The sequence below is a fragment of the Nelumbo nucifera genome, chromosome 1 (genome assembly GCF_055504915.1).
Source record: "Nelumbo nucifera cultivar China Antique chromosome 1, China Antique-T2T, whole genome shotgun sequence".
Lineage (NCBI taxonomy): Eukaryota > Viridiplantae > Streptophyta > Magnoliopsida > Proteales > Nelumbonaceae > Nelumbo > Nelumbo nucifera.
The window spans coordinates 136527388-136552356 of NC_142649.1; the positions used below are offsets into that span (position 1 = coordinate 136527388).

The window sequence follows — 24969 nt, forward strand, 5'->3', positions numbered from 1 at the left end:
GTTGGAGGTACTTCAGGCAATCCCCGTCAGGCCGTCGCCTTGCTTCATTAGAAACTCGGAATAATAATTTGACCTACTTATTAGTTATTGCTGACTTGACTGCTCACAGACAGGTGAAACACTTTTTGAAGATATGGCTTTACCTAACAGGAATATAATCAGATTCCTTGCTGCTAAACTCCACCATTTCATTCAGAAGCCTCCCAACAAACTCTGCAAACCATATATCTTGTTTAATCTCCTCCACCAAACCAACAACTGAGTCAGGGCCATAGGTTAATGAGATGGACATGAGTCATGACGATGGGGTCCATTGTGCATCCAGTCATCCACCTTCATACTCCTATTAGGCAAAGACGCAATGCAGGTCAAGTTACAGCTTACCTGTTACCTGGCTACCTGATCCCTCCCTGAAAAGCAGTATCCTCAACCCTAACCTAACATGTCCAAAAGGTTAATTAACCCAACACAATCAGACCGGTTATGACCAAAACCGAGCTGGGCTGGATTCAGATCAAACGATGTTGGTTATCATGGTATATAAATAGGTATAAAAAGTTTTGATCTAAGAAAGTTTGGAGACCATGATCCAAGGATGGTGACTTCAAAGTATTGATAAAAGACAGGTACAGTAGACTCCAATCCAATGTTTTAGATGTCTCAATGAACCAGTCCGAGTGTTCAATGTGAGACAGCATTTCATCAAGTTTTCTGTTTGACCAATAACTCCTCCAAATGCAAAAACAAACCTGACTCTAAATTGATTGAGAACGGAATAGACTGCATTTCATCAATTTGTTCCTCTCTCTCTCTCTCTCTCTCTCTCTCCGACACACATAAATGAGCATACAAGAAATGAACGAATATACAAAGAGGGCAAAATAAATTAATTCAGTACATGAAGAAAACACACTTTCATATTAATGCCTCCAACATCATTCAAAGTATATGGTAACGGTACAAACAGAATGACCCTTGACCCAAATAGTTTTCAAAAGCAAGGGTTATTTTGAAGGCTTTCAAAGCAACCTGATAGCAAATCCAATTTCCAACATTCATCTTACAAACAAGTATCTTTTTCTTTTCTACTCTTTTTAACAACAGAATTTTTTTCCTCCTTGCTTGTATTTATATACAAAGAAATGAATAGAAAACCCCCCAAAAATGCATACTTAAAACAGAATAGAAAAACGGATACAAGATCAAGAAATAATATCAACTGGAGAAAATAGAGTAGCTAGACCTTGATCCACAGTCATTTGGATCGAATCATAAACCATTAAATCCCTTTTTCGCTCAGACTTGTATGTGCCCTCTCCTCTGGCCAGGACTTCCCCATCTGAGTCTATGATGCCACCTTTTGTTGGGCAATCAGAATGCTGACCTGGCTCCAAAACAAATGCTTTCACCTGTAGTTTTTGCAAGAAATGGGAAAATGCTAAGAATAACACCACCACCACCACCACCACCACCAACAACAACAACAACAACAACAATAATAATAATAATAATAGTATAAGTAATGGGAAAGAAACAAAAGTATTAACACAATGTACGACCTTGAGAAGATCTTTCAAGATCAAGAACAGTATCAGAAAATAAGAGATCCAATCACAAGTAGAAATTTGTCTTGGATGGAGTTTCAGGGTAATGGGCTTCAAGAATTACAGAGATATTGAAAGACCATGATTGAGAACAGTGATGAGGGATTTGCAAAATTCATATCAAAGTACTTGGATTGGGAATGCATCACCAAACTGAAGGCTATCCTTTTTTAATATTTTTGATAAGTAGAAGATATATTGGAGTAAATCAATAAAGGGCTAGACAGAGCTCAAGATGGACTTTTACAAGGAGTTCTTCAATATGCATGGTTTCTGTTAGTGTTCAGATTAGAGAGGAAGAAGAGAGGAGAAGAAGGTTGAGAGAAATGGGGTGGAAGTACACTCTCACAGCCCCTTATCTTATTATTTATAGTAGGGTTTTTAAAGGAGTACAAAGACAAATCTGTCCCTGATTAGTAGGCAGAAAAGAAAGAAAGAAAAAACATATTAGAACAATAGGAGCCCAAGCCCATTAAGCCCAAGAGAGAAACGTAAGAGATCACATGACATAAACAAAAAAGGCCGAAGCCCACAAACTAGGTCTCACAATATTCCCCCTCAAGCTGAGCATAGATATCTTTAATACGCAGCTTGCGTAACATTCCTATAAATCTTGTCTTGTCAAACCCCTTGGTAAGAACATCAACTAGTTGTCTTGTAGATGGCATCTATGGGATGCAAAGGTCCCCAGAAATAATTCTTTAGAGGCCCGGTTACATCTATCCCCAACTCCTTTAGAAGAATCTAAAGCCAAAGTAATTCAGCAACTCCGTGAGCCATAAGCCCTTCAGCCTTGGCACTTGATCTTGCTATAACCATTTCTTGCTCCTCCAAGTAACTAGATTACCACCTATGAAGGTACAATATCCAAATGTAGACCTTCTACCTCCACGAAAACCTGCCCAATCAGCATCAGTGTAGGCTTCCACTTCTATTTTGTCATATTTCTTAAACAGTAATCCCTTCCTGGGACATGTCTTCAAATAACTCAAGATCCTTTCCACTACCCTCATATGTGTAACTTGTGGAGCATGCATAAATTGGATGATCACATGAATTGCATATGCAATGTTAGGCCTTGTGAGGGATAAGTAAAGCAATTTACCAACTAATTTCTGATATCTCTATTTGCTAGGATACAATTCTCCATCATCTTCCTCCAACGCATGATTCTGCTTTATAGGAGTATCTGCTGGTCTAGCTCTAAGCTTCCCTATCTCCTTTATAAGATCCAATTCTTACTTCCTTTGGCAGATTTAGATTCCCTCTCTAGACCTAGCCACCTCTATTCCTAAGAAATATTTCAAAGGCCCCAAATCCTTGATTTCAAACTCCGAGGCTAAGAAGTCTTTCAACTTTCAAATCTCATTCAAATCATCTCCCGTAACAACCATATCATCAACATAAACAATCAATACTGTTAGTTTTCCTTCATTCTTAGAAAAATGTGTGATCAACACTATACTTGTACCCAACAACCTTCATTGCCTTGCATAATCTTTCAAACCAAGCCCTTGGAGATTGTTTGAGGCCATATAAAAGTCCTCCTTAGCTTGCATATTTTTCCTCTCATGTCATACCCTAGAGGAGGATCCATGTAGACTTCTTGTAGATGTCCATTTAAGAAAGCATTCTTGACATCTAATTGATGTAGTTCCCAGGAAAAATTTGCTGAAAGAGAAAGTAGCACTTGTATAGTATTCAATTTGGCAACTAGAGCAAATGTCTCCTTATAATCAATAGCTTCCTTTTGGGTGAATCTCTTTGCAACTAATCTGGCTTTATACATCTCGATAGAACCATTAGCCTTGTTTATGACTGTATACACCCACTTGCAGCCCGCAATAGATCCATTAGCTCCTAAGTGTTAACCTTCAATAAGGCTTTCATTTCCTCATCCATGGCTTTCTTCCATTTGGGATCAACAATAGCCTCTGAGTACCTAGAAGGGGCAAAAACAGAACACAAGGCAAAGACAAAAAAGTGATAGGTAGGAGACACATGAGAATATGAAACAAATTTATTTATAGGATGAAGAGTGCATTAACGAACAAGTTTTCACAAGGCAATAGGAAGATCTTAATCAGGATTAGAGGTAGTGGGAGCATCCATACCTTGGCCAAAATTTGAAGTTTCCGATTAGTTGTAGTCATTCGCTAGTAGGTCTTCTCTTTTTCTTCCTTCGATAAACACTTAGATATCTTTCATCATCAAGGTCAGGAGCAATTGCCCCGGTGCAAGTAGTACCATGAGGAGGATTTTCATCACTTGTATCTCCATTGGACAAGAAGGTTCGACATGAGGAGGGTCTAGAGAGAGAGAGAAACAGAGGGAGAAGTGGGAAGAGAGGAAGTAGGTGTTGAGACAAAAGGGTTACCCTCTGAGGAAGTCTCTTCCACTCCACTAGTCTCCCCATGAAGAGGATTCCAAGGAGGCTCAAAGAAAGATTGTGACTTACAAAAGATGACATCCTTGGTGATGAACCTCCTTCCAATAGCCGAATCAAGATATTTATATCCTTTTTGTGTAGGAGAATAACCCAAGAACATCCCACGAATTACTTTTGGATCCAACTTTTTCCTTTTAGGATCATTAACATGAATAAAACATACACAACTCTACCTTAGGAGGCAAAGAGAACACAACATGCTCTGGACGAAAGACATAAAAGGGGTTCACATCCCCAAAACCTTGGATGGCATTCGGTTGATGAGATAAGAAGCTATCAGAATAGCATGAGACCAAAACTCCATTGGGACCTTGCTTTGAAACATTAGAGCACGAGTGGTCTAAAGTAAATGTCTATTCTTCCTTTTTATAACTCCATTCTGTTGTGGTGTGTAAGTGCATGACGGTTAATGTAAGGTCCCTTCATCTTCAAAGAACACATTTAGAAAACTCTTGAAATATTCAGTTGCATTATCTGAACTGAACTGTTTAACTTTCTTTCCAAACTTTGTCTCAATCATCTTGCAAAAAACCATAACGATTCTAGGTATTCTTGTTCTTTCATCAAATAAATCCAAGTGCATCTTGTAAAATGATCAATAAAACTAATGAAATACCGATAGCCATCCATGGAAATAATGGAAAAAGGACACTAAACATCAAAATGAATTAAATCAAAAGGAGCATTGACTTCATTACTAGAACTTGGATAATTTTTCATACAATGTTTAGACATTTGACACACATCACAAAAAAGACTTTCAAATGACACATTTTCAAATAGTGGCTAGCATTCACGGGCTTGAGAACAACGGATGGAATCCTAGAATTCTGGCAAGGACAAGTGCTTTACCTTGGAAAGCCATCCATGACTTGTTACCAACTTTCTCCCCTCTGATAAAGTATAATTTAAACTCAAGCAGCCTCATAAAATTCTGGGAAAAAACCTGGTTGAGGAATTCCCCTCTGAAGGACCAATTTCCTTCCTTGTATGCTCTCTCTGACATAAAAATTGAGCTGATTTCATCCTTTCTTGTCCCTTTAAACTCAAACCCTGGGATTGAGTGGAATTTAGGTTTCGGAAGGGCTGTTAGGTATATAGAATTGGGTAACACCTTAACTCTTCTAGGTATTCTTGGAAATGGGTTCTTGGGCCCTACAAAGGAAGATACCATAATTTGGACTCCTCCCTCGGGCTCATTCTCTTGTGCATCATTCTTTAAAATCTTAAATCAACCACCCAGCCCCATTGGCTTATCCTTCCCTATTAAAGAGATTTAGTGGAAGCTAATTCCTCCTAGGGTTGGGAGTTTTTGTTGGGAAACTTTCCTAGAAAGGATCAACTTTGGTGATTTACTTAAACACTAGTGTATTCTCTACAAATCTGGTGGGAAAACTGATTATCACCTTTTAGTTTCTTGCCATTTTGCTAAAACTATTTGGGATTGGGTCTTCTCCCTTTTGGGGTGTAGGTAGAATCCCCCATTGAATGTGCAAAGTTTATTTTCATCCTCCTTTTTTAGGCGGCCTTTAAAAAGAGGAGGGATTATGTGGAGGTGCTTAAGGGTTGTTGTTTGTTGGTCCTTGTGGAAAGAGAGAAACTCAAGAATCTTCTTCGAAAAGGAGAAGAGCATTGAAAACATAATAGAGCTAATCCACATAAGGGTGGCACACTAGTTGAAATCCTTGGATTTTTTTCATAGGTTTTACTTTGGATGACCTATTGAGAAACTGGAAAGAGATCTCTAGCTTTGCCCATGTTAAAAAGGGTTTAAGTCCTTGGATTCCTCCCCCCACTAGATTTATAAAGTAGAACTTTGATGGAAATAGAAAAGGGAACCCAGGGCACTCTGGTATTGGGGGAGTGTTCAGGAATCAGGATGGGATTGTTTCAACCTTTTTCTTAGACCCAATTGGTGAAGGTGATTCCCTTAGGGCCGAGATTTTTGTGCCTTGGAAGGAATCCAAAGGGCAAAAGAAACGAATATAGGGAGGATTGTAGCTAAAGATGATTTGGAGGTGGAAGTAGGATGGTTAAAAGAAGACAAGACTATTTTGTGGAACTACAACAATGAAAAGAAAAAATTTAAGTGGCTGGCTAAGGACATGGAAATAAAGTACAATTTAGGGTTTTCATCAGCACGGGTTGGTTTCGGGTTGTGCAAATTCCTAAACCGATTATTCGGGTCGACTTCAGTTTTCACACAAGAAAACCGAAACCGAGCCGAACCGAACCGACTTAGTTCCTAGTTCAAACATGAAGTTCCAAAGCCCACTAGGCCACTAGTTTTTGAATGGTTGCAAGAAACTTTGGATTAGTGAATAGTGATTAATGAACAACTTTTGTGATTAACTTTTCATTTAAATTTTATCATAGGATATGGCTGAAATGATGTTCAATTTATGACTGTTTTTAAAATTAGCAAGATTTTATCACAGGGATGAACTTAGAACCGAAACCGACCCAAACCGACCCAACCCGACTCAAACCGACCAGGTCAGTTTTGCTTAACACTGGGTCGGTTTCGGTTTCATTGTCAAGTAACCCGACCAGGTCGGGTCAGTTGGAAAAACCGCAATAAACCGACCCAACCCGACCCATGAACAGCCCTAGTACAATTGGGTGAAGAGATCTACTAACTCGTTTGCATATGGGTTAGCCAAGCAATGGGTGACTAGGGAATTTATAGTCTGGGCTCACTAGTAATTCTATTTCTTTTGTTTTTGGGGGCTCTATCCTCTGTTGGGGGAGCTAAGACAACTTATCTCTTTTGTACCTAATTTTTCTAATTGATTAATGAAAGTTCTTTGTTATTGATAAAAAAAAGGATACCTTTTCAAACAACTTTGGAAATTAAACTCTTAACAAGGAAAAAGACAAATGGCCCAATCTAGCATGTCAAAGATAAACCAAAGTACTAAACTCCTTGCATTCACTGATATTAATTGACGATGCCTTAAGAGCTGAATTGATGTCTTCATTAATATAGTAGAGACCACCAAACTCCCAACCACTCCCAATTGTTTGCTTTGTCAACCGGTCCTGAAAAACACAATGAGTAGGAAAGGTTGCAATACAATCCATAGTTTTTGTTATTCTAGAAATTGAGAGATAGAGCCATCAGCCACCCTTATTGTCTTACTCGGAAACTAGATGATAAGATGAAAATAAAGAAGAATTATTGGTCATGTGTTCATAAGCTCCTAAGTCAATGACCCAAGAATTTGGGGAACAAGACTGAATGGCACTAAGTGCAGAACCAATACCTGTCTTGGCAAAAGAGGAGGAAGCAATTGAGAATTGCTTCAATCAATCCATAGCCCGATTGAGGATATCTACCTCTTTATCCATGAACTCAAGGAAGCTATTTGAAGGAGTAGTGGTCTGTCCCATACCAAAAGAAACACTAGTGGTTCCAATTGTATGCATTCCATCCACCATATTTGAGCTTGCTACATGTCCATGGGATCCTAGACCTTTACTTGGCTTCTTATCCTTTCTTAAAGCTATACTAGCTTTAGATGGGGGTGCAGAATCCAACATGTATCTTTGGTGTGTTTCTCCCCACCAGAGTGAGAACATTTAAAAATTTTCTTGTCTCACCCTTTTCCACTTCTTTTAACAACTGAAGAAAGAACTGAGTTCATCTCTTCCCAAAATCTGAGGTCGAATACCATCATATGAAGAGTCTAATCCAGCAAGAAATTTAAACACCCTCCCCTCTTCAAGTTGTTTTTCATGCATTTCCTTATCTTCAGAATTTTATCAGTCAATGATGAGATGATGATCAAGTTCTTCCCAAAGCCCTTCAAGGGTAGCAAAGAAAGTAGCAACCAACAAGTTTCTTTGATTCAAAACTGCAATATCTTGTGTGAGCCTATAGACTCTTACATTGTTCTTTCATTGTCCATAAGTATTAGATAGCTTCTTCCAAATTTTATGAGCTGTAGAATAGTGTTGAACTGTCCTAGTAATCTTTGGGGTCATGGAAGACAGCAGCCATGATATAACTAGTGCATTTTTCTTAGTCCAATTCCCATATCCCAGCAAACCTTGACTTGTAATATGGAGTTTGGAAGAAATAGACCACTCTTTCAAGTTATATTCATCTAGTTTCACATTGGTAATCTGAAGACTAGAGAAACTAGGGTTTCTCATGCTCAAAAAAATCTCACTTGGTCTATTTTCCTTTGTGGTTACTTCACTTGAGTTTGAGAATGACATTTGATCTTCCAAAACTCAGCTGTAACAGAAACCAACACTATCCCTTCCCACCAGAAGCCACCTATCAACTTCGATTCAGCAGTCTTTTATGTTGAAACCCTAACCTTCCACTCGTATGGACTAAAAAATCCTTTGAACTGCACCTTCTTGCAATCCACAAACTCTAGTAATCCACGGATTACTCCAACTCTGTCTTTTTATGGTGGGCATACCCAAACCTATTTTGGGTCTTCCTGGGTCTGGTAGAGAGGGAATAAATATATGTTGTTTTAAGTTCAAACCAGGAGAAAACCAGTATCAAAGCTTTGATACCATGTTAAGTGTTCAGATTAGAGAGGAAGAAGAGAAGAGAAGAAGGTTGAGAGAAATGGGGCGGCAGCACACTGTCATAGCCCCTAATCTTATTATTTATAGTAGGGTTTTAAAGAAGGAATACAAAGACAAATCTGCCCCTAATTAGTAGGCAGAAAAGAAAGAAAAAACATATTAGAACAATAGGGGGCCAAAGCCTACGATTGGTGGATTGGAACTTCTTAATGGACATTATGAGGAGGTGTGGCTTTGAAGAATTGTGGTGTAAATGGATTAAGGGTTGCTTACAAACCAGTCACTACTCAGTCATTGTTAATGAGACGGTGTATGATTTCTTTAAGGGCTTTTGCGGGCTTAGGCAGAGTGACCCCCTTTCCTATTTACTTTGATATCTGAAGTGCTAAGCAAACTGATTTCTAGAGCAAATTGCTTGCAGCAGCTTTTTAGAGGTTGGTCAGTTGGGAGAGACAATATTGTGATCACTCATTTGCAGTTTGCAAATGACATTCTCATTTTTTGTGATGGAGAATGTGAGGGGGTATAAAACTTGAAGTTGGTGGTAAAACTCTTTGAGAGGATGTCTAATCTGAGGATTAATTGATCAAAGAGTTTACTGGTTGGAACCAACATTGAAGAGGAAGTTTTGAGGTGTATGGTAGATTCCCTAGGGTGTGAGAAAGGTGGATGGCGTATGAAATATTAAGGTTTACCCCTAGGTGATAACCCTAGATCCACTAGTTTTTGGTCCCCAGTGATGGAAAAGATTGAGAAGCACTTAGCTGGGTGGAGGAACTATATTTCAATGGGGGGAGGGGGGAGGGGGGAGGGGGGAGGAGAATAACTCTTATTAAATGTACCCTTGCAAATCTTATAGTGTACTACATGTCAGTGTTCAAGATGCCACAAGGGATAGTGAGGAAAATTGAAAAAAAAAACATGAGGGATTTTTTTTTTTTGGGAACTGGGGAGAAAAAAGAAGAATCATTTGGTCAAATGGGGAGAGGTGATGAAATTGAAAGGAAAAAGGGGGATTGGAAGTTGGTAATGTTAGGTTGAAGAATCAGGCTTTGCTCAACACAGTCACATGGCTATGGAGGTTTCCTAATGAAAATGAAAAATTATGGCACAAAGTAGTTGCAAGCATTCATGGCATGTGAAGCAATGGAAGGGACATTGGATGCATTCGTAAATCTACCTTGGTTGCTCCCTGGAAGTCCATCCATGATCCCCTTCCTACCTTTCTAAATCATATCAGGTATGACTTGGCATCTGGTAAAAAAATCAGATTTTGGGAGGATGTGTGGATTGGGAATATCCCTCTGGACGAGAGATTCCCTTCTCTTTTTTTTTTATCTTTCTAGGTTCAAGGGTAGGCCTATTTCTGAATTTCTAAGTCAACACTCTCACCCCTCAGGGCTGAATTGGAACCTTGGCTTCAACAGGAACTTTAAAGAGTCTAAAATTCCTAGTGTTTTCGAGTTGGTAAACTTGCTGAATTCATTGTTCTTGGGAGAAGGTGGATCGGATTCTAGGCTTTGGAGCCTAATTCTGATGGGTTGTTTTCTTGTAAATCCTTGTTACATTCTTTGATAACCACCTCATCTTCTCCTTTCCCAGTCAAGAAATTTGGTACTCTCACATTCCCCCTAAAGTCAGTGCTTTTTATTGGGAAGTGTTTCATGGTTGTATTAATACTTATGATTGACTTCAAAGAAAGAGATCAAATAGGTGTTTGCCCCCTAACTAGTGTGTCCTGTGTAAGTTGAATGGTGAGACTGCACTTCATCTTCTAATCTCTCGCCCTTTGTTAGCTTTATTTGGAATTGGTTTGCTGCCCTCTTTGGGTGCAGGTTGTCTTCTCCTGACAGGTTGGATGGCTTGTTTAGCCCTATTGGCATTAGTTGCACTAAAAGGAGGGGTAGTATCCTGTAGTAGAGCAATACTATTGTGGACTGCTTGGGAGGAGAGAAATGCAAGAATATTTGAAGAAAGAAAAAAAAGCAAGGAATTCTACCTTAGTAGCCTCCTTTCCTAAACTTTTCAACCTCTCCCTAGATAAAGACTCAAGTGTTTCCTCTTGCATTCCTGACCTTCTTGCTGTCAACAATCTAAATTTACAGCTGAGAAGACCCTTGGGCTATGTTTGGTTTGAAGGAAAATGTAGGGAAAGGAAAGGAAAGGTAGGGAAACCTATACAAGGTTTGTAAAGCTTTCCTTACTTTTCTCTTCCTTTCCCTACCTTTTCCTTCAAACCAAATACAGCCTTAAGGGACCAAGAATTTTCTGATCTTGTGTCCCTCATCCAAGCCAATTAAAGAGGTCTATATCTCCCCTCACTCCCCCGATACCCGAGTGTGGACCCTTCACCTAAATGGTGAATTCTCTTCTAAGTCGCTGTTCAAGGCTCTAACAACAGGGTAAGACAGATCATTATTCCCTTCCAAGAAAATCTGGCGTAGTAACAACCCTTGTAGAGTTTTTTTTTTTTTTTTTTTTTTTTTTGTATGGGAAGCTTGCCTTCAGAGAATAAACACCTGCGATCTCCTGTAGAAGAAAAGTTTGGGAAGACTTTACATTTCTCCTCATACCTGTTGCTTGTGTCTACAAGATGGAGAAACAGCCGATCACCTTCTTATACACTGTCAATTCACTCAAAAGATCTGGCTGCACTTACAGTGTTATATGCAGTAACGTGGAGTGTTTGGGAGGAAAGAAACAAGTGCTTATTTGAAAATAAACTCAGATCTCTCGATGAGTTAATTTCAGATATTTCCTATCTCTGTAACTTCTGGGTGGCTAATTCAGAGCTTTTCCAAGATCTCTCAACTGATGATCTTAGCAGAAATATACAAACCATTCTTTTTCTTCCACACTTAACTCAGATTTCCTTGAGACAACCAGTAGTATTTAGTGATGGTGGGATGATCTTACACTTCAATGGGAGTGCTGCAGGTAATCCAGGTTTAGCTGGAATTGGGGGCATCTTAAGGGATGAAAGAGGTGATATTTGCTGGGTTTCCAGTGGCCCAATTTGGATTTACAGATTCAACCAAGGCTGAAGTGCTGGCTGCTCTAACTGGAATCAGAATAGTAAAAAGTTTGGGTATTCAGAATCTCTCCATAGTAGGGGACTCAACAAATACTATCAAATGCCTAAAGGATAAGGAAGGGGGTCCTTGGAGGTTGAGCCATTACTTGGCAGAAGCAAGGGACTCCTTGAACTGTCTAAATGCAAACCTGTTTTGGATCCTGAGGGAGCTAAATCCTATTGCAGATGGCTTATCTAAACTAGGTGCCCACTTAGAAAAACTGTATAGTGACAAAATTCCTCCCTTGTAATCTCTTTGGGGATCTCCCCTGTAATGTACATCCTCTCATATTTTCTCTTCTAGTTTAATGAAATTTGGTTAAACTTTTCTCAAAAAAAGAAAGAAAAAAAATCAAGGAAGCCTTGATTGAAACAATAATATTGAGAGTGGCACACTGGGCAAAAAGCATGAAGTTGTTCTCAGATTTCAAGGTTGAAGATTTCTTCAGGGCTTGGGGTATTATTGCTGCCTCTTCATCTACAAGACAGAAATCTGTTGAGACATGATCTCCCCCATTAGATGGCTGGAAGAAGCTCAACTCTGACGGGAGTTGTGTGGGTAATCCGGCTCCCTCAGGCATACGGGGGGACATTAGAGATGTTGATGGAAACATCATTGCTCTATTCTCCAGTCCTGTGGGGCAGGGTAACATGGCAAGGTCAGAGTTTATGGCTGCTGTATATGGGATTAAAAAGGCAAAAGAGTTGGGTATTAGCAGACTGATCATCGAGGGAGACTCAAAAACTGTGATAAAATGGCTACAGAAGGGGGAGGGGGTGACATCGCAGTTGAGAAATGAACTCAAAAGGTTTAAGTGGTTCTCAAAATACATGTCAATTCGTGTGATATGGGTAAGGAGAACTGCCAACAGCTTGGCAGATAGATTAGCTAAGCAAGGGGTACAAAGAACATTATCTGTTTTGGGCTCAGCTGTAATTTTGGTTTGGGTCAGCTTTCTAAAGCTGGGCTTCTTTCACAACTTCTTGTTGTAACCAATTTTTTCTTTTAATCAATGAAATCTTTTGTGTTGCTGATCAAAAAAAGAGAAACATAACATAAACAAATAAAGCCCAAGCCCACAAACTAGGTCTCACAACAGTTTCTAAAACAAAAATAAATGGCACATAAAAAAAAATCATGCAAATTAGAAAATCCCTTAAGGAAGTGGTGCCCAAACTTGTACGTGATGGAAGACTAGTCTCTTCATGGATTCTTTTTTTTTTGGCAGATCAATGTAATAGATGATAGATACTTCAAAAATATCATAGAAGCTGCAGGGTTGACTGAGAAGATTATCTTTTCACATCTTGGCAGTATTTCATGGTACAGAAGCTCGCATCAGACCTAATGCTTATGTGGAGGGTCCATGTGGAATTTTTGCATAAATACATATACATATATACATACATACAATTAGGTCAGTTTGCTGATCGTTAATTTAACTCACCTTCAAATACAAGACATTTGGCAACTTGACATAACTTCCATCATTCAATTTTGACATTGATGCTAATATGGATGCTCTTGTGCAATCCCTCATAATGATCAAGTCCAAATAACCATCTGAGAACTGCTCAACAAGAAAAAAAGAAAAACAGCATGAAGGAATATCTACAACCAAAAGTACCAAGGAAATTAATGTTTTTTTTATAAGTATACCAAGGAAATTAATGTTTAACAAATCCAAATGCTTTGACCTCATATTTCAGAAGAAAGTCATCAAAGATAGATCAAAAGTCTAAGGCATATAGGATATTGTCAAAGCCCATCAGCTAAATGTCTCCATGTGTTAGAAAAAGGTAAGCTTATCTGGATGCATGTTTTTTATTGGTAATTTCACATTTGATTTGATTTTTTGATGGATAACAAAATTTTAATACTGAATAAAACAGAAGATAATATAAAGAGGTGCAGGATGTGATTAGCCTCATCTGACCACCAAAAACATTGAGATTACAATTAGAGCTCCCTTTACTCAGCAAACCCCAATACACAAATGTTCTCTGCCCACCCCTTGCCTTGCTAATCCATCCATTTTCCAATCTAGGTATCCAATTTATAGTTGCTCCTACCCTTGAATTAGCTGCTGCAATTCTCTTAAATATGTCTGTATTTCCAAGGCCCACCCTTACTACCAATAAGCCATCCAGTAACCACACGAGTCACCTTCAACAATAATATTTGGTCCTCCTAAGGTCTTGGAGAGCTGCCCAAACTTTTGCCATGGAGAGTCTCCTATCTCTATAGGCCCTGAATATAACACCAAAATATTTCCTTCTTCATTTCTGAAAACACCACCAATCCCTGACCGGCTGGGATTCCCAATGCTGCAGCCATCAAAGTTCAATTTTATGACATTAGGAAAAGAAAGGGGTCCAAACAGATTTGCTCAAAACTTTAACATCTGAGGAATCTGCCACCTGCTTCTAATTTCTCATAGTGTCATCCATTGTATATGGCAAGAATAACTAACTTTGATTGTCATGTTCTCTATTATCTTCTTTACTAGTCTCCACCGTATCATTAAATAATCTCGCATTTCTTTCTTACCATATACACCAAAGAATGGTAAGTGGAATGTGTTCTCAATTTCTCACTACTTTCTCTGCAGAGAAGGCGAATGTGAGGTGATAGATACCAGAAAGGTTTCTCCTTTGAAGGTTCTCACACGTATTAAATTTATCATGTAACACCTCCCAACAAAAAGGTTAATTTTAGGTGGAAACAGACCTCTTCCAATGGTAGAAAAGAAAGCAGAACAGAAGGAACTAGAGGCAGATAGGATCCAAATTTTGGAATCAAAAAGTGTTGGGTTCAATAAAAGCACCATTCAAAGGTTAAGAAGAGCTACAATGTCCGGAGTTTCACAATCCCTGACCCCTCAACGAAGACCTAGACCCCAATTTAGATCACGGTTAGAGATTATAGGACAGTTAGATATCAAGCAATCTTTATAGTGGGGAATTGATTCTTGAGTGGCAAATCCCCCACCATAAGTTCTTCCAAAATTTTGTTTTGGTCCCAAAGGCTACATCTTACCCAAGGATCAAAATTTTCCAACATATCACTGTATCATCCAGTCACTGATATGTTGCTTTTAAGTTTTTTATTTAAGAAATGCCTATTCTAATTGTTAAACAATGTTATTCCCACTATTTTCTCAAATTTTGAAAAAAAAAATGGTGTTAGGTTCAAAGTTCCAATACATGCCATTTGTCATATCAGGGTGTATTGATATTTTTTTAATAAGCTGGCAAAAAGTGTTGAATTAATGATATGAGAATGAGAGGGGAGGGTGAGGTACCCTCCACTGTACAACTGAAAAAAGAACTACTCAAAAAGTACCACTATAACATTTACAGTGATTTACAGAATTAGCTCAAAATAATTGATCTTCAATCACTTGTAAAATCAGCCACTGCAAGTCCAAAAAACTAGCGCAGCACTCTAGCCCACCGAATTAGGGGTGAGCATAGTTCAGTTAAAACCGAATAACCGAATCAAAAGTTCGTTTCGACCATATTGGTTCAGTTGAATTGGCTATCAGTTCAGTTTCGGTTTTGTAGTTCGGTTCTTAACCATTTTAGTTCTGGGTTTTGATTACCAGGGTTGAAACATCAGCTAACTGAAAAAAAAAAAAAAACAATTTAGAGGTGTATTTATTTTTTTAAATATTATTTTTATGGGTGGGACATGATATAACTGCCCCTTTTACATGTCATTTTCTTTTACTTGTAAAGACTAATTAATAGAAGTCCAAGAGAAGGGGAAACAAACCCTCTTTCAATCAATTGCAAAATACCCTCTTGGCTCCTTCTGTCCTTTTAGTTTCCATTCCAGATTTCCAGAGTTTAAATTCCATGCTTCATTGCTCCAACAAGACAACAACAATAGGCAATGGCACAAGCAACACAATGCATAGGGCTGCTGGCTACAATTTGCAAGTGACAGGTGAGGTTGTGAGGCAGTTACAAGTCTGCCTCTGCAACTGCAAGACTGCAATAGTACGACCTATAAACTAGGTGATTGTGTGCCTCTTCCTCTTCGAACTCTATGCTCTATGTAAGAGAATGTTCGAATGGGTTTAGGCTTCCTTGCCTTGTAGTGCTTGGCCACAATTTCGGTTGTTCCCTTCTCAGACAGATACACACCTTGCTTGATATTTCGGTGTTACCCAAAATAAACGAATAAAAGTTTCAGTTTGGCTATCTTGGTTTTCCTAAAGTTCAGTTTTGGTTCGGTTTGCAAAACTCTTAAATTGGTTTTAGAAATTTTGGTTTTTTCAGTTTAGTTTTGAACCGAACAAAACAAATGAATGATCACCTCTAGTCCTAATCTGTCTGCCCTCAAGATCAATCTACTAAGAACATCAACTATGACCATGAAGAGGAATAGGGATGATGGGTCCCCTTTCCTAAGCCCTTTCTTAGCTAGGAAGAAGTCCTTAGTACTTCTGCTCGCCAAGATGGAATAATGACAAGATTGTAGGCACCATCTAATCCACTTTCTCCATTTGTCACCAAAACCGCACTTAAAGAGCAACTCCTCCAAGAAAGGCCAATCTATTATCCCATTTTATTAATTTGAATATAGGTAAAGTGATGTACAATATAATGTTCCAATCACCCCAAGGAAAAGAAAATGAGGTTAGCCCCTGCTGCCTCACCCACCAGAAACAAAAGAGCATATCTAGATGCATGTTATTTAACACCTTGGGAGACGAATTCCAAGTTACATGAAACAACCATATATGTCTAAATTGATTGGAGGGAAAAAGAAAAACAAGAAAGAACAAAAAGCTCACAAATTATCCAGAAAAAAAAAGAAGGAAACCAACCTTGGCATTGGGTGCCGCCATGGTATCTTCACTACCCCATGGCACATTATGAAGCCAAACTGAAATAAATGGTCCATCAATAGTCCTCCACTCCAAATCATTCAATGAAACTGGAGGTCCTTGATAGCCACATTGTCCAATATTAACAGTATCTTCTTGGCCTTGACCACATATATGGAGTTTGCTAGGGTGCGCACCACTTTGGTTGCTTGGCTCACCATAAGCTTCATACCCAGGTGCAGGCACAAAGGAAACACGTCCATTATACTTCCGCAGATATATTATTCTCAAAAGAGCCTAGAAGAATGATAAATAAAAAGACTAATTAAGTAAACATTGTGATGAGGCCAAAAAGGAAGAAAGAAAAAATGAAAAAAAAAATGTGAATGTAGTCTATTTTGCATGCTTTTTGTAATAGGATCCCAAATTGTTGTTTTTGGGTAGCTCTGTTGACAGTTTGGGACCAGGGGTATTTTAATCGTTTTATAATTCAGATTCTGGTCAGGGGCAGTTGAGTGCATATCTATTGGATTTTGGTCTCTTGGGTCTTTTTGTAACAAAAGTTATCTTTTGGGGGTTCGAAGTTAGTTTTGTTCTTAAGTCCAGGGGCTTATGTGTAAATATTTTAATTGGCTTCTCCAGCAAGCCATTGGGTCTTATAAAAGAGAAGGGGGTTGTTTCTCTAGGGGTCTTTTTGGTTCTTTCTCTCTTGTTTGAGCTGTAGCTCAGCTCCAGTTAGGGTTTTCAAGTATTGGAAGCTTGGGTTTTGAGGAGTCGACCCATTTTGGCACCTTCCAATCCCTCTACCCCTGCGTGTCTGTGCAGGAAGCCAGCTTGCTACCATTGTTACTGTAGCAAAATTGTTCCAAGAGGAGTTTTACTTTAAGTTCAGGTCTGAAATCCCTAAAAGTCCAACTTGTTTTGTTGTTTTCAGCTTGGTATTTCTTGTGCTTATTGTTGTATACTTGAAGTGCTGCATGTAATTTGTTTTTCTGTCCACATCACATTGATGGAACTCAAAAAATAAGAAATCTGCCAAAACATCTTTCTTAAGTTGGGTATGAAACTATAATACACACACAGGTAGTAAAATTAAATCAGCAAGACCACAATGTAGGTATCATGTTAATTGCATATCAAGTATCACATCACATCCCAATAACTTATGTAGGGTCTGCCCTCTTATGATCAGCCAGGGCCTGCCCAATTTTTTTATCTTAAACCACAGTGTTGGGTTTTGAGGAGTCGACGACCCATTTTGGCACCTTCCAATCCCTCTATCGCTGCGTGTCTGTGCAGGAGGCCAACTTGCTACCATTGTTACTGTAGCGAAACTGTTCCAGGAGGAGTTTTACTTCAGGCTTAGGTCTAAAATCCCTAAAAGTCCAACTTGTTTTGTTGTTTTCAACTTGGTATTTCTTGTGCTTATTGCTGTATACTTGGAGTGCTGCATGTAATCATGTAATTTGTTTTTGTGCACACATCACATTGATGGAACTCAAAAAAATAAGAAATCCGCCAAAACATATTTCTTAAGTTGGGTATGAAACTATACACACACACACACACACACACTTACATAGGTAGTAAAATTAAATCAGCAAGACCACAATGTAGGTATCATGTTAATTGCATATCAAGTATCACATCCCAATAACTTATGTAGGGTATACCCTTTTATGATCGGCCAGGGTCTGCCCAATTTTTTTTATCTTAAACCACAATGTTTGTTTCCATGCATACTTTATCTTAAATAAGTACAGTAAGGTCAAATCGATTCTAACAGTTACAGACAAACCAACTTGATGAAGAAATTTAATTTGAAAGAAGGAAGAATAAAACAGGATTAAAGCTTGCTCAATAATAAATAATTTGATGCTAGTACTGACAATAATATAATATTGCATATCTGGTACATTAACAGTGTTGGCTATTCTTTTAAAGTAACTAAGAAACTGTATAACATAACATGCATAACATTATATAGAAAGGGATATTTCAAATTGTAGTGAACATTTAGCAAATGCATCTTAAATAAAATGAAGGCAATAATACTAAATAGCCTGCAAAAAATTGAAGTCATACACATACATAGAAGTCTAGTCGAGCACTTCCCATCCATCTATATTTCTCAGATTCTATATCAATATCTGCAATCAGACCTGCACTTACAAATAGCATTGTTAGTAGGGATTTGTATACCTACTAGCTGATGGCATCTGCCAAGAGCAAAGACATTTATTAAAATCATACTTACAATAAAATAAAGAGTAAGATCTAGTAAAACAGCATACCGAATGGAAAGAAGTAATTCATTCATAGAATGAAATAGAAAAAAAAAATCACTATGATGATATTTCAAGCTTACCCCATGCAAGCATCAAAATACTAAAAAACCTTGTCTGCCCTTGCGAGACAGTAACAACATCCAGTGAACACTTGTGACCTGTACATAATTATTGCAAAAGTAAACAACCAAGAAGTAGTTCTATGAAAAATTGAACATCCATAAGGCATGCAGTAGGGGACTATTAAATGACATCATCATCATCATCATCATCATCATTATATAAGCCTTGTCTGAACTATATGGGGTAGGCTACACGAATCCTCTTTTCTATTTTGATTCTGTTCAATAACATAGTAGGGAACTATTTAATAATTTCTTTGTGTTTTTCTTTATTAATCAAACTTTTTAATAAATTTAATAAATGAATTTCAAAGCACTGACAAAATAAAAGTACAAGCAAAAGATAATAACCTCGAATTACAACGAGAGTAGCATTAGTCACTGAACAAGAATCATCAACTGAATCCAGAAGAGACTTTATCATTCCATTTCCTGTACCTGCATCCAAAAAACTGCTTCTAATATTCAAAAGAGTAGAAAGGCATATTATTACTTTGAACTTTTTTCAAATGGGTAAGGAGGTCAGCCAACTCTGTGGCTGATAGTTTGGAAAAGCAGGGGGCCTTCAGGGAGAACTTTTTTGGGGCTATATTGTAATTTTCGATCTTGACTGGGGTCAACACTCATTTTCTGAGTGGTTAACAGTGTATGATGATTAATTACTATTTTTAATGAAAGTCGCCACTTCCAATAAAAAAAGCATATGATCACTTAGAAGAATCACACAAGAAAGTGAGACAGCATAAAAATTGAACCATTCCTGTGGTAGAAAAAAAACAGAAAAGCCTTTGTAAGATAACAAAATTATAAAATGGGAAAAACAAGAAAAAAGAAAACACCAGGAAAGAAAATTTGGTTAGGGATGGTAGATATTTCAACTCTGCCTCTATTACATTATTACTAACAGCCATACACCACAGAAAAGTATTGTCCAATTGAAAGGTGCCAAGTAACCTAGAGGCTAGAGTTCAGCTTTTTCCTTTACTGGATTCATCATTTTGGCATCCTCTTTTCATTTAAATCACTCTTATCTCTAGGATTTTGTTTTTTCACATAATGCACAAGGCATTCTACAACTCATCAGTTTCTTTTCTTTTTTATTTGACTAACCTTTTTACCATCATCTGATGACCACTTCCCTTTTTAGAAAATGAATATGTTTAAATTGTTGCTATCAATCGGTATGGCAGACACAACTGCCTAATTTCATCTTGGAGAGGCTCTTTATTTATTCTTTGTCACTTAGAATGTAAGGAAAAAATAATAACAACAACTAAAGTCATGGGATTTATGGTCTTAGAATATAGGAACCAAATTCAATAACTGAGAGATTTAGATATTTAGCCTATACTTGAACAAAAATAAGCATAACAATTTTTTGAACAAGTGATACTAGGAGCACACAACCTAAAAATAACATGTTAGGCATCATTCCAAAATGCCAAGCCAAAGCACAAAGGATAATGGCACTCAACAAGTTATAAGAGGCTCTATGTACACCACCCCAAAAATGCCATGATATTCTTCTAATTAAACATTAGAGCACAAATCCTATATTTAAAAGCTTGCATTATATTAAATGCTGGCCCAGTTATTGGAATTAAAGCCCATATTCGTCAACACAACTATTTAGTTCTGATTTGCCACCATATTAGCCATATATACAGGTGCAAAAAAATAAATAAATAAATAAACCTGGAAGATGCACAATAATTGACCATTGATAACAAAAAATTGTGAAGTACTTGAACAGTTGATAAATCTATACTATTCAAACTACTCCAATACTTTGGGAACATAATTAGAAATTAATACTAAATCCTATTTGGCTTAAAGGACAATAAACAACTAATTTTTAACTTGCCACATAAGAAGCTCTAAAAGAGTTAACAGACACTTAAACAAAATATGAAGCACAAAAAATCAAGGAGTATAAAATAAAAGGAAGTCAAAAAACCTAGCTCACAACATTAAGTCATGAAACCAAAATTAGTAAATTCAATCTGGACCAATATGCTGTCCACATTTTCATCATTGTGTGATCCAGTGATTTAAAAGGTGCGCATTAGGTGTGCCTAGGCGCATAGGCGAGGCGCATTTCAGGGTAGGCGCCTCGCCCAAGTCCTAGGCGCAGCCCTTTCAAAAGGCGCATGCCTGGTGCACCTTGCGCCTCAGCCCAGGCATGCGCCTATTTGGTAATGTTGTTCATTCATTCATCCTAATAAAATGTCTTCTTAAAAAGCAATTAAAACTATAAAATCATTATTTTTTGTGTGAGAACTAAGAATTTAAGACCTAACGTGGACTTGTTTGGGCTTGCCTCAAGGGGCATGGTACAAAGGTGGCTCGTAGAATCAGGAATGTAATATGTTTTACATTACATTAGCTACTTGAAGTAATGTAATTGAGAAAAAAAAAAGAGTGTGGGTTTTATATGCTTGAAAATGTTTTATATATTTGATTTTATTTTTAAATTCTCATTTGAATATGATTTACATGTTATATTTATGTATTTTAATATTAGATAATAGGTTTTTTAAAATATTTATTTTAAAATTAAATGTTTATATTTTTATTAATATTATGTTTAATAATTTTTTTACTTTCTGCATTTTTTGGACTTTTTGGCATTTATTATTTTTTAGCCGCCTTTTTTATTTTTGCACCTTGCTTAAAAAGGTGCATGCCTCGTCTTGCACCTTACGCCTCAAGCACAAATTGACCCCTGCACCTTGCGTTTTTAAAACACTGGTGCGATTATGCAGATAAATGACTAGGTGGCCTTTTTCATGATAACAAAATCGAGCTTTTAAAAATTTTGTGATTTCATAAGGAGGCTAGAGAAGGTTACAATGACATAAAAGATGCTCTTTCTAAAGAGATCTGCCTCAGCACCAGTGTATGTCCAATAAAAGTCAACCCAGACTTAACCCCCGCTATTTGGGGTTAGCTAAACCCTATCTTGTCATTTTGCTCTATCAAGAGGTTTTCCCTGATTTTATCTGTCTCAAATAAACAATTTGAAATACATTGACTTTTCAAGAACAAGTCCGAGCCAACTGACAGCGATTCTAAGAACTTTTTTTTTTTGCATCAATATTATGAAAATCCAAGAATTCAATCATTGGAACTGGACAAACATGCACTGCAGTTTGTTCCTGAAGTTTCAGCACCATGTTCACTGCAGTTTTGTCATTTATTACATTTAGGTAGTTGTTATGATCAATGAAATCAGTCCCACAACTCTGAATAAAGATACTGTCTGGAAACAATTTTTAATGTCAAATCAGAAGTTTATATTTGCACAAAGTAGAGAAAGAAGGTTCAGTCATTGAACTTGAATACTTGTCAATCTGTGATAAAACTAACAAACCTGCTGGAATTATCCCAAGAGGCATTTTTATTGCGGCAGCCCAATCATCTCTTTGGAGCAACCCATTTACTACCTACTAATGAATGTGCATTTTGTAAGAAAAAATAAATGAACAACCAAATAAAACAAACAAGCAATTAAAGGAATAGAAACTATATACACTAAACCACTTTTCGCTGGTCATTATGCTTTAACTAGTACATGACAAGATACCCTTTTCGCTGATTTATGAATAAGATTTGAAATGAAAGTATGTTAACTAGTGCATGTCACAACCTAAAAGGTCAGCCCCACCATTCATAGGGCCAATCCTAGGAGATCTTTACACTAAAAGCCACTCAATTTGATGATATAGGCCATATGATCTACCATTCTACCCCATTCTCTTTATACCCAGGATGATATATGGTGATAGAAGAGCGTCACAATGAATGGTGATGATCATCAATGTTAAATTATTTCCAGAATTTAAGAAATAAAGTGGGACGATGATTGGTGGAAGCAAGACTGAAAAATGTGGACTTGCACAATTTGCCATTGGTAGGATCTTCTCATGATATATGTTGTGCATCCTATATTTGTAAAAACAGAGCAAATTAAATAGGTTGTGCATCCCAAGTATACTTTATTAATGCAACACGGAAGTGAAATTAAAATCATATATACATCAACGAAGCATAGTGGACTCACCTCAACCAAAACACCATCTCCACTAACGCATACAATCCCGTCATACTTAGAGAGATCCAATTGTTGAGCAATTTCTTTTGCGTGAAGTTGATATTGAGTCTCTGAGATATAAATTCAAACTAAAGCATTGGCGAGAAACCAAGAAAGACCATTACGGAAAACAAGGATGGTTTAAGGAATACCTACCTTGTACCGTATACTGGACATTAGCAGCTTCAAGAAGTGGTTCAACTTCATCTTGGAAAATCTTAGATGCATATTTCTTTCCCCCGAACGGGTTCATGATAATAAGCAACCTTCTTGGCCGGTCTGTTATAAAGGCAAAGATGACGACACGAATGTTAACCAGGCCAGTAATCCCAGCTAGGGAAGCTCAATGTTTCAAAAATCAATATTTACTTTGGGATTGGAGAAGGTGCTTTGAAAACATTGGATTTATACGTTTTTCTAAGTAGATTATATTACGAATGAGCTGTAAAAGGGCATTCACCAAAAAAAGCTGTAAAAGGGCAATAAAAGGAAGTATAAAATAAACTAAAAATCACTCTGAACATTAAATTAATAACTAATAAAATTAAAAACAAGGGAATCAATTCTGTTACAGATATTGATGAAATTGTCAAGAAACTTCAGAAAAAAAAAAAAGAATATTTGTAATACAGTCATAACAATCTTAAAATACAAAATAAGTAAAAGAGAATTCAAGACTTGAAAAGTTATCTTGAAAGCAAGTACCAAGAGAATCAATGCATTCTTGAAGTTTCTGGCACCAAAGCTGGTGCGACTCCTGAGACAAAGGCTCGAACACGAAGTCCCTCCTGACTCGAATCCCGCGGTTAACAACGCAAGAAAATCCGCTCTCCTTCTCCACAACAGCCTTAATTCTGATTTTAGAACCCTCTACGACAAATCCTAGAACCTCCTTCTCCAAGATTAAACACCGCTCTTGGTTCTCCGTCCACCGGATTTTTCCGTCTCCAGAGAGCGTAGCAGGCGTCAGGATTCCATTGACCCAAACACTCTCAACAATAATGAGGTTCTCCCTTTCGTGTTTGTGCTCCTCCATTCCTGGTTGCAACTTGCAAAGAAAGAGCTGCTTGACGCTATTTATTTAGTTATGGGAAGCGAGAACCTTCCTACTCTGTTCTGTTTCTGTCAGAGAAAGAGAAAGAAAGTACAGCTGACGAAGTGACGAGTTCGAATCTTTTTCTAATCGTAAGTCGTAACGAGTACAGATCACCTGCCAACAAAACACAATTTCAGATTTGTAGGTCGAGCCTCACAAGATTTTATCTCCCCTTATAGGGCGCCCCCTTGTATGAATAAACTTTGGATTGGCCCCACAGATGTTGCCCGCAAAGCTCATTAGAGCAGCCTTTACGCGTTGCATTGAGAATATCTCTCCATCCTTATATGTGCTTTATTTTATGAAAATGTAAGATTGCAAATTGCAGTTGGAACGGTGTAGGCACGGGCTTGCCCTGAAAGAAGCCGATCTTTTTTAGGAAGCCAGTTGAAAAACCAAGCCGACTGCATATAAGGATAACGTGGCGTTTTATGATTGGCCTAATTCCTCCAGCTACTGCAGAGGATTGGAAGACGCAGCGGATACTGGACCAATCACCCTACTCAACGTCTTATTTGTACACGTCGGATCCACAAATCAGGCGGACATCGTGTATCATGATTTGCATGCGCTATCACGCTATGTATACGTTCTTTCCATTTGTGTGGATGTGGGTCAATTTTAATCGGGGGGCCATCTGGGTTATCGGACTTTCCCTTAATGACGATTGATTGTACTTGGATCAATCAACCAAGTCCCCTGAGGCCATATGGGTTATCGGACCAATCTGGCCCGGGCTGGGATTTGTTCACAACAAAAATTACCCCAACATGGTCTCTGACCGCACATCTTACTATAAAATTGGGATCTATCATGTCTGTGACGTGCGGATACAGATCATGTCGGAAAGGGTGT

At 37.8% G+C, this 24969-nt stretch overlaps 1 protein-coding gene across 3 annotated transcripts; it reads right to left on the reverse strand.

Moving 5' to 3' along the window:
• Positions 1–899: 899 nt before the first annotated feature.
• Positions 900–24267, reverse strand: LOC104612605 (sphingosine kinase 1-like). Of its 3 annotated transcripts, XM_010280076.3 has the most exons (10): positions 23724–24267; positions 23175–23297; positions 22989–23089; positions 22299–22371; positions 19277–19363; positions 18884–18961; positions 18607–18677; positions 16516–16812; positions 13126–13248; positions 900–1409 (listed from the first exon to the last, which is right to left on the reverse strand). In XM_010280076.3, exons 1-10 carry the CDS (start codon positions 24052–24054, stop codon positions 1203–1205), a joined length of 1491 nt encoding a protein of 496 aa, XP_010278378.1. In that variant the 5' UTR covers positions 24055–24267; the 3' UTR covers positions 900–1202. The 3 variants fall into 3 exon arrangements, with proteins under 3 accessions (XP_010278378.1, XP_088750542.1, XP_088750541.1); XM_088894416.1 differs by lacking the exon at positions 16516–16812; XM_088894415.1 differs by lacking the exon at positions 13126–13248.
• Between the last annotated feature and the right edge of the window lie 702 nt (positions 24268–24969).

Bases quoted from the DNA above. Each gene is read 5' to 3' on its own strand.
- LOC104612605 (XM_010280076.3), bottom strand. From the start codon at position 24,054: ATGGAGGAGCACAAACACGAAAGGGAGAACCTCATTATTGTTGAGAGT. The intron at 18,678-18,883 runs GTAAGCTTGAAA...TTGTAAGTGCAG, and splicing joins TATTTTGATGCTTGCATGGG to GTCTGATTGCAGATATTGAT. The intron at 1,410-13,125 runs GTGAGTTAAATT...CAAAAACTACAG, and splicing joins CAAATGTCTTGTATTTGAAG to GTGAAAGCATTTGTTTTGGA.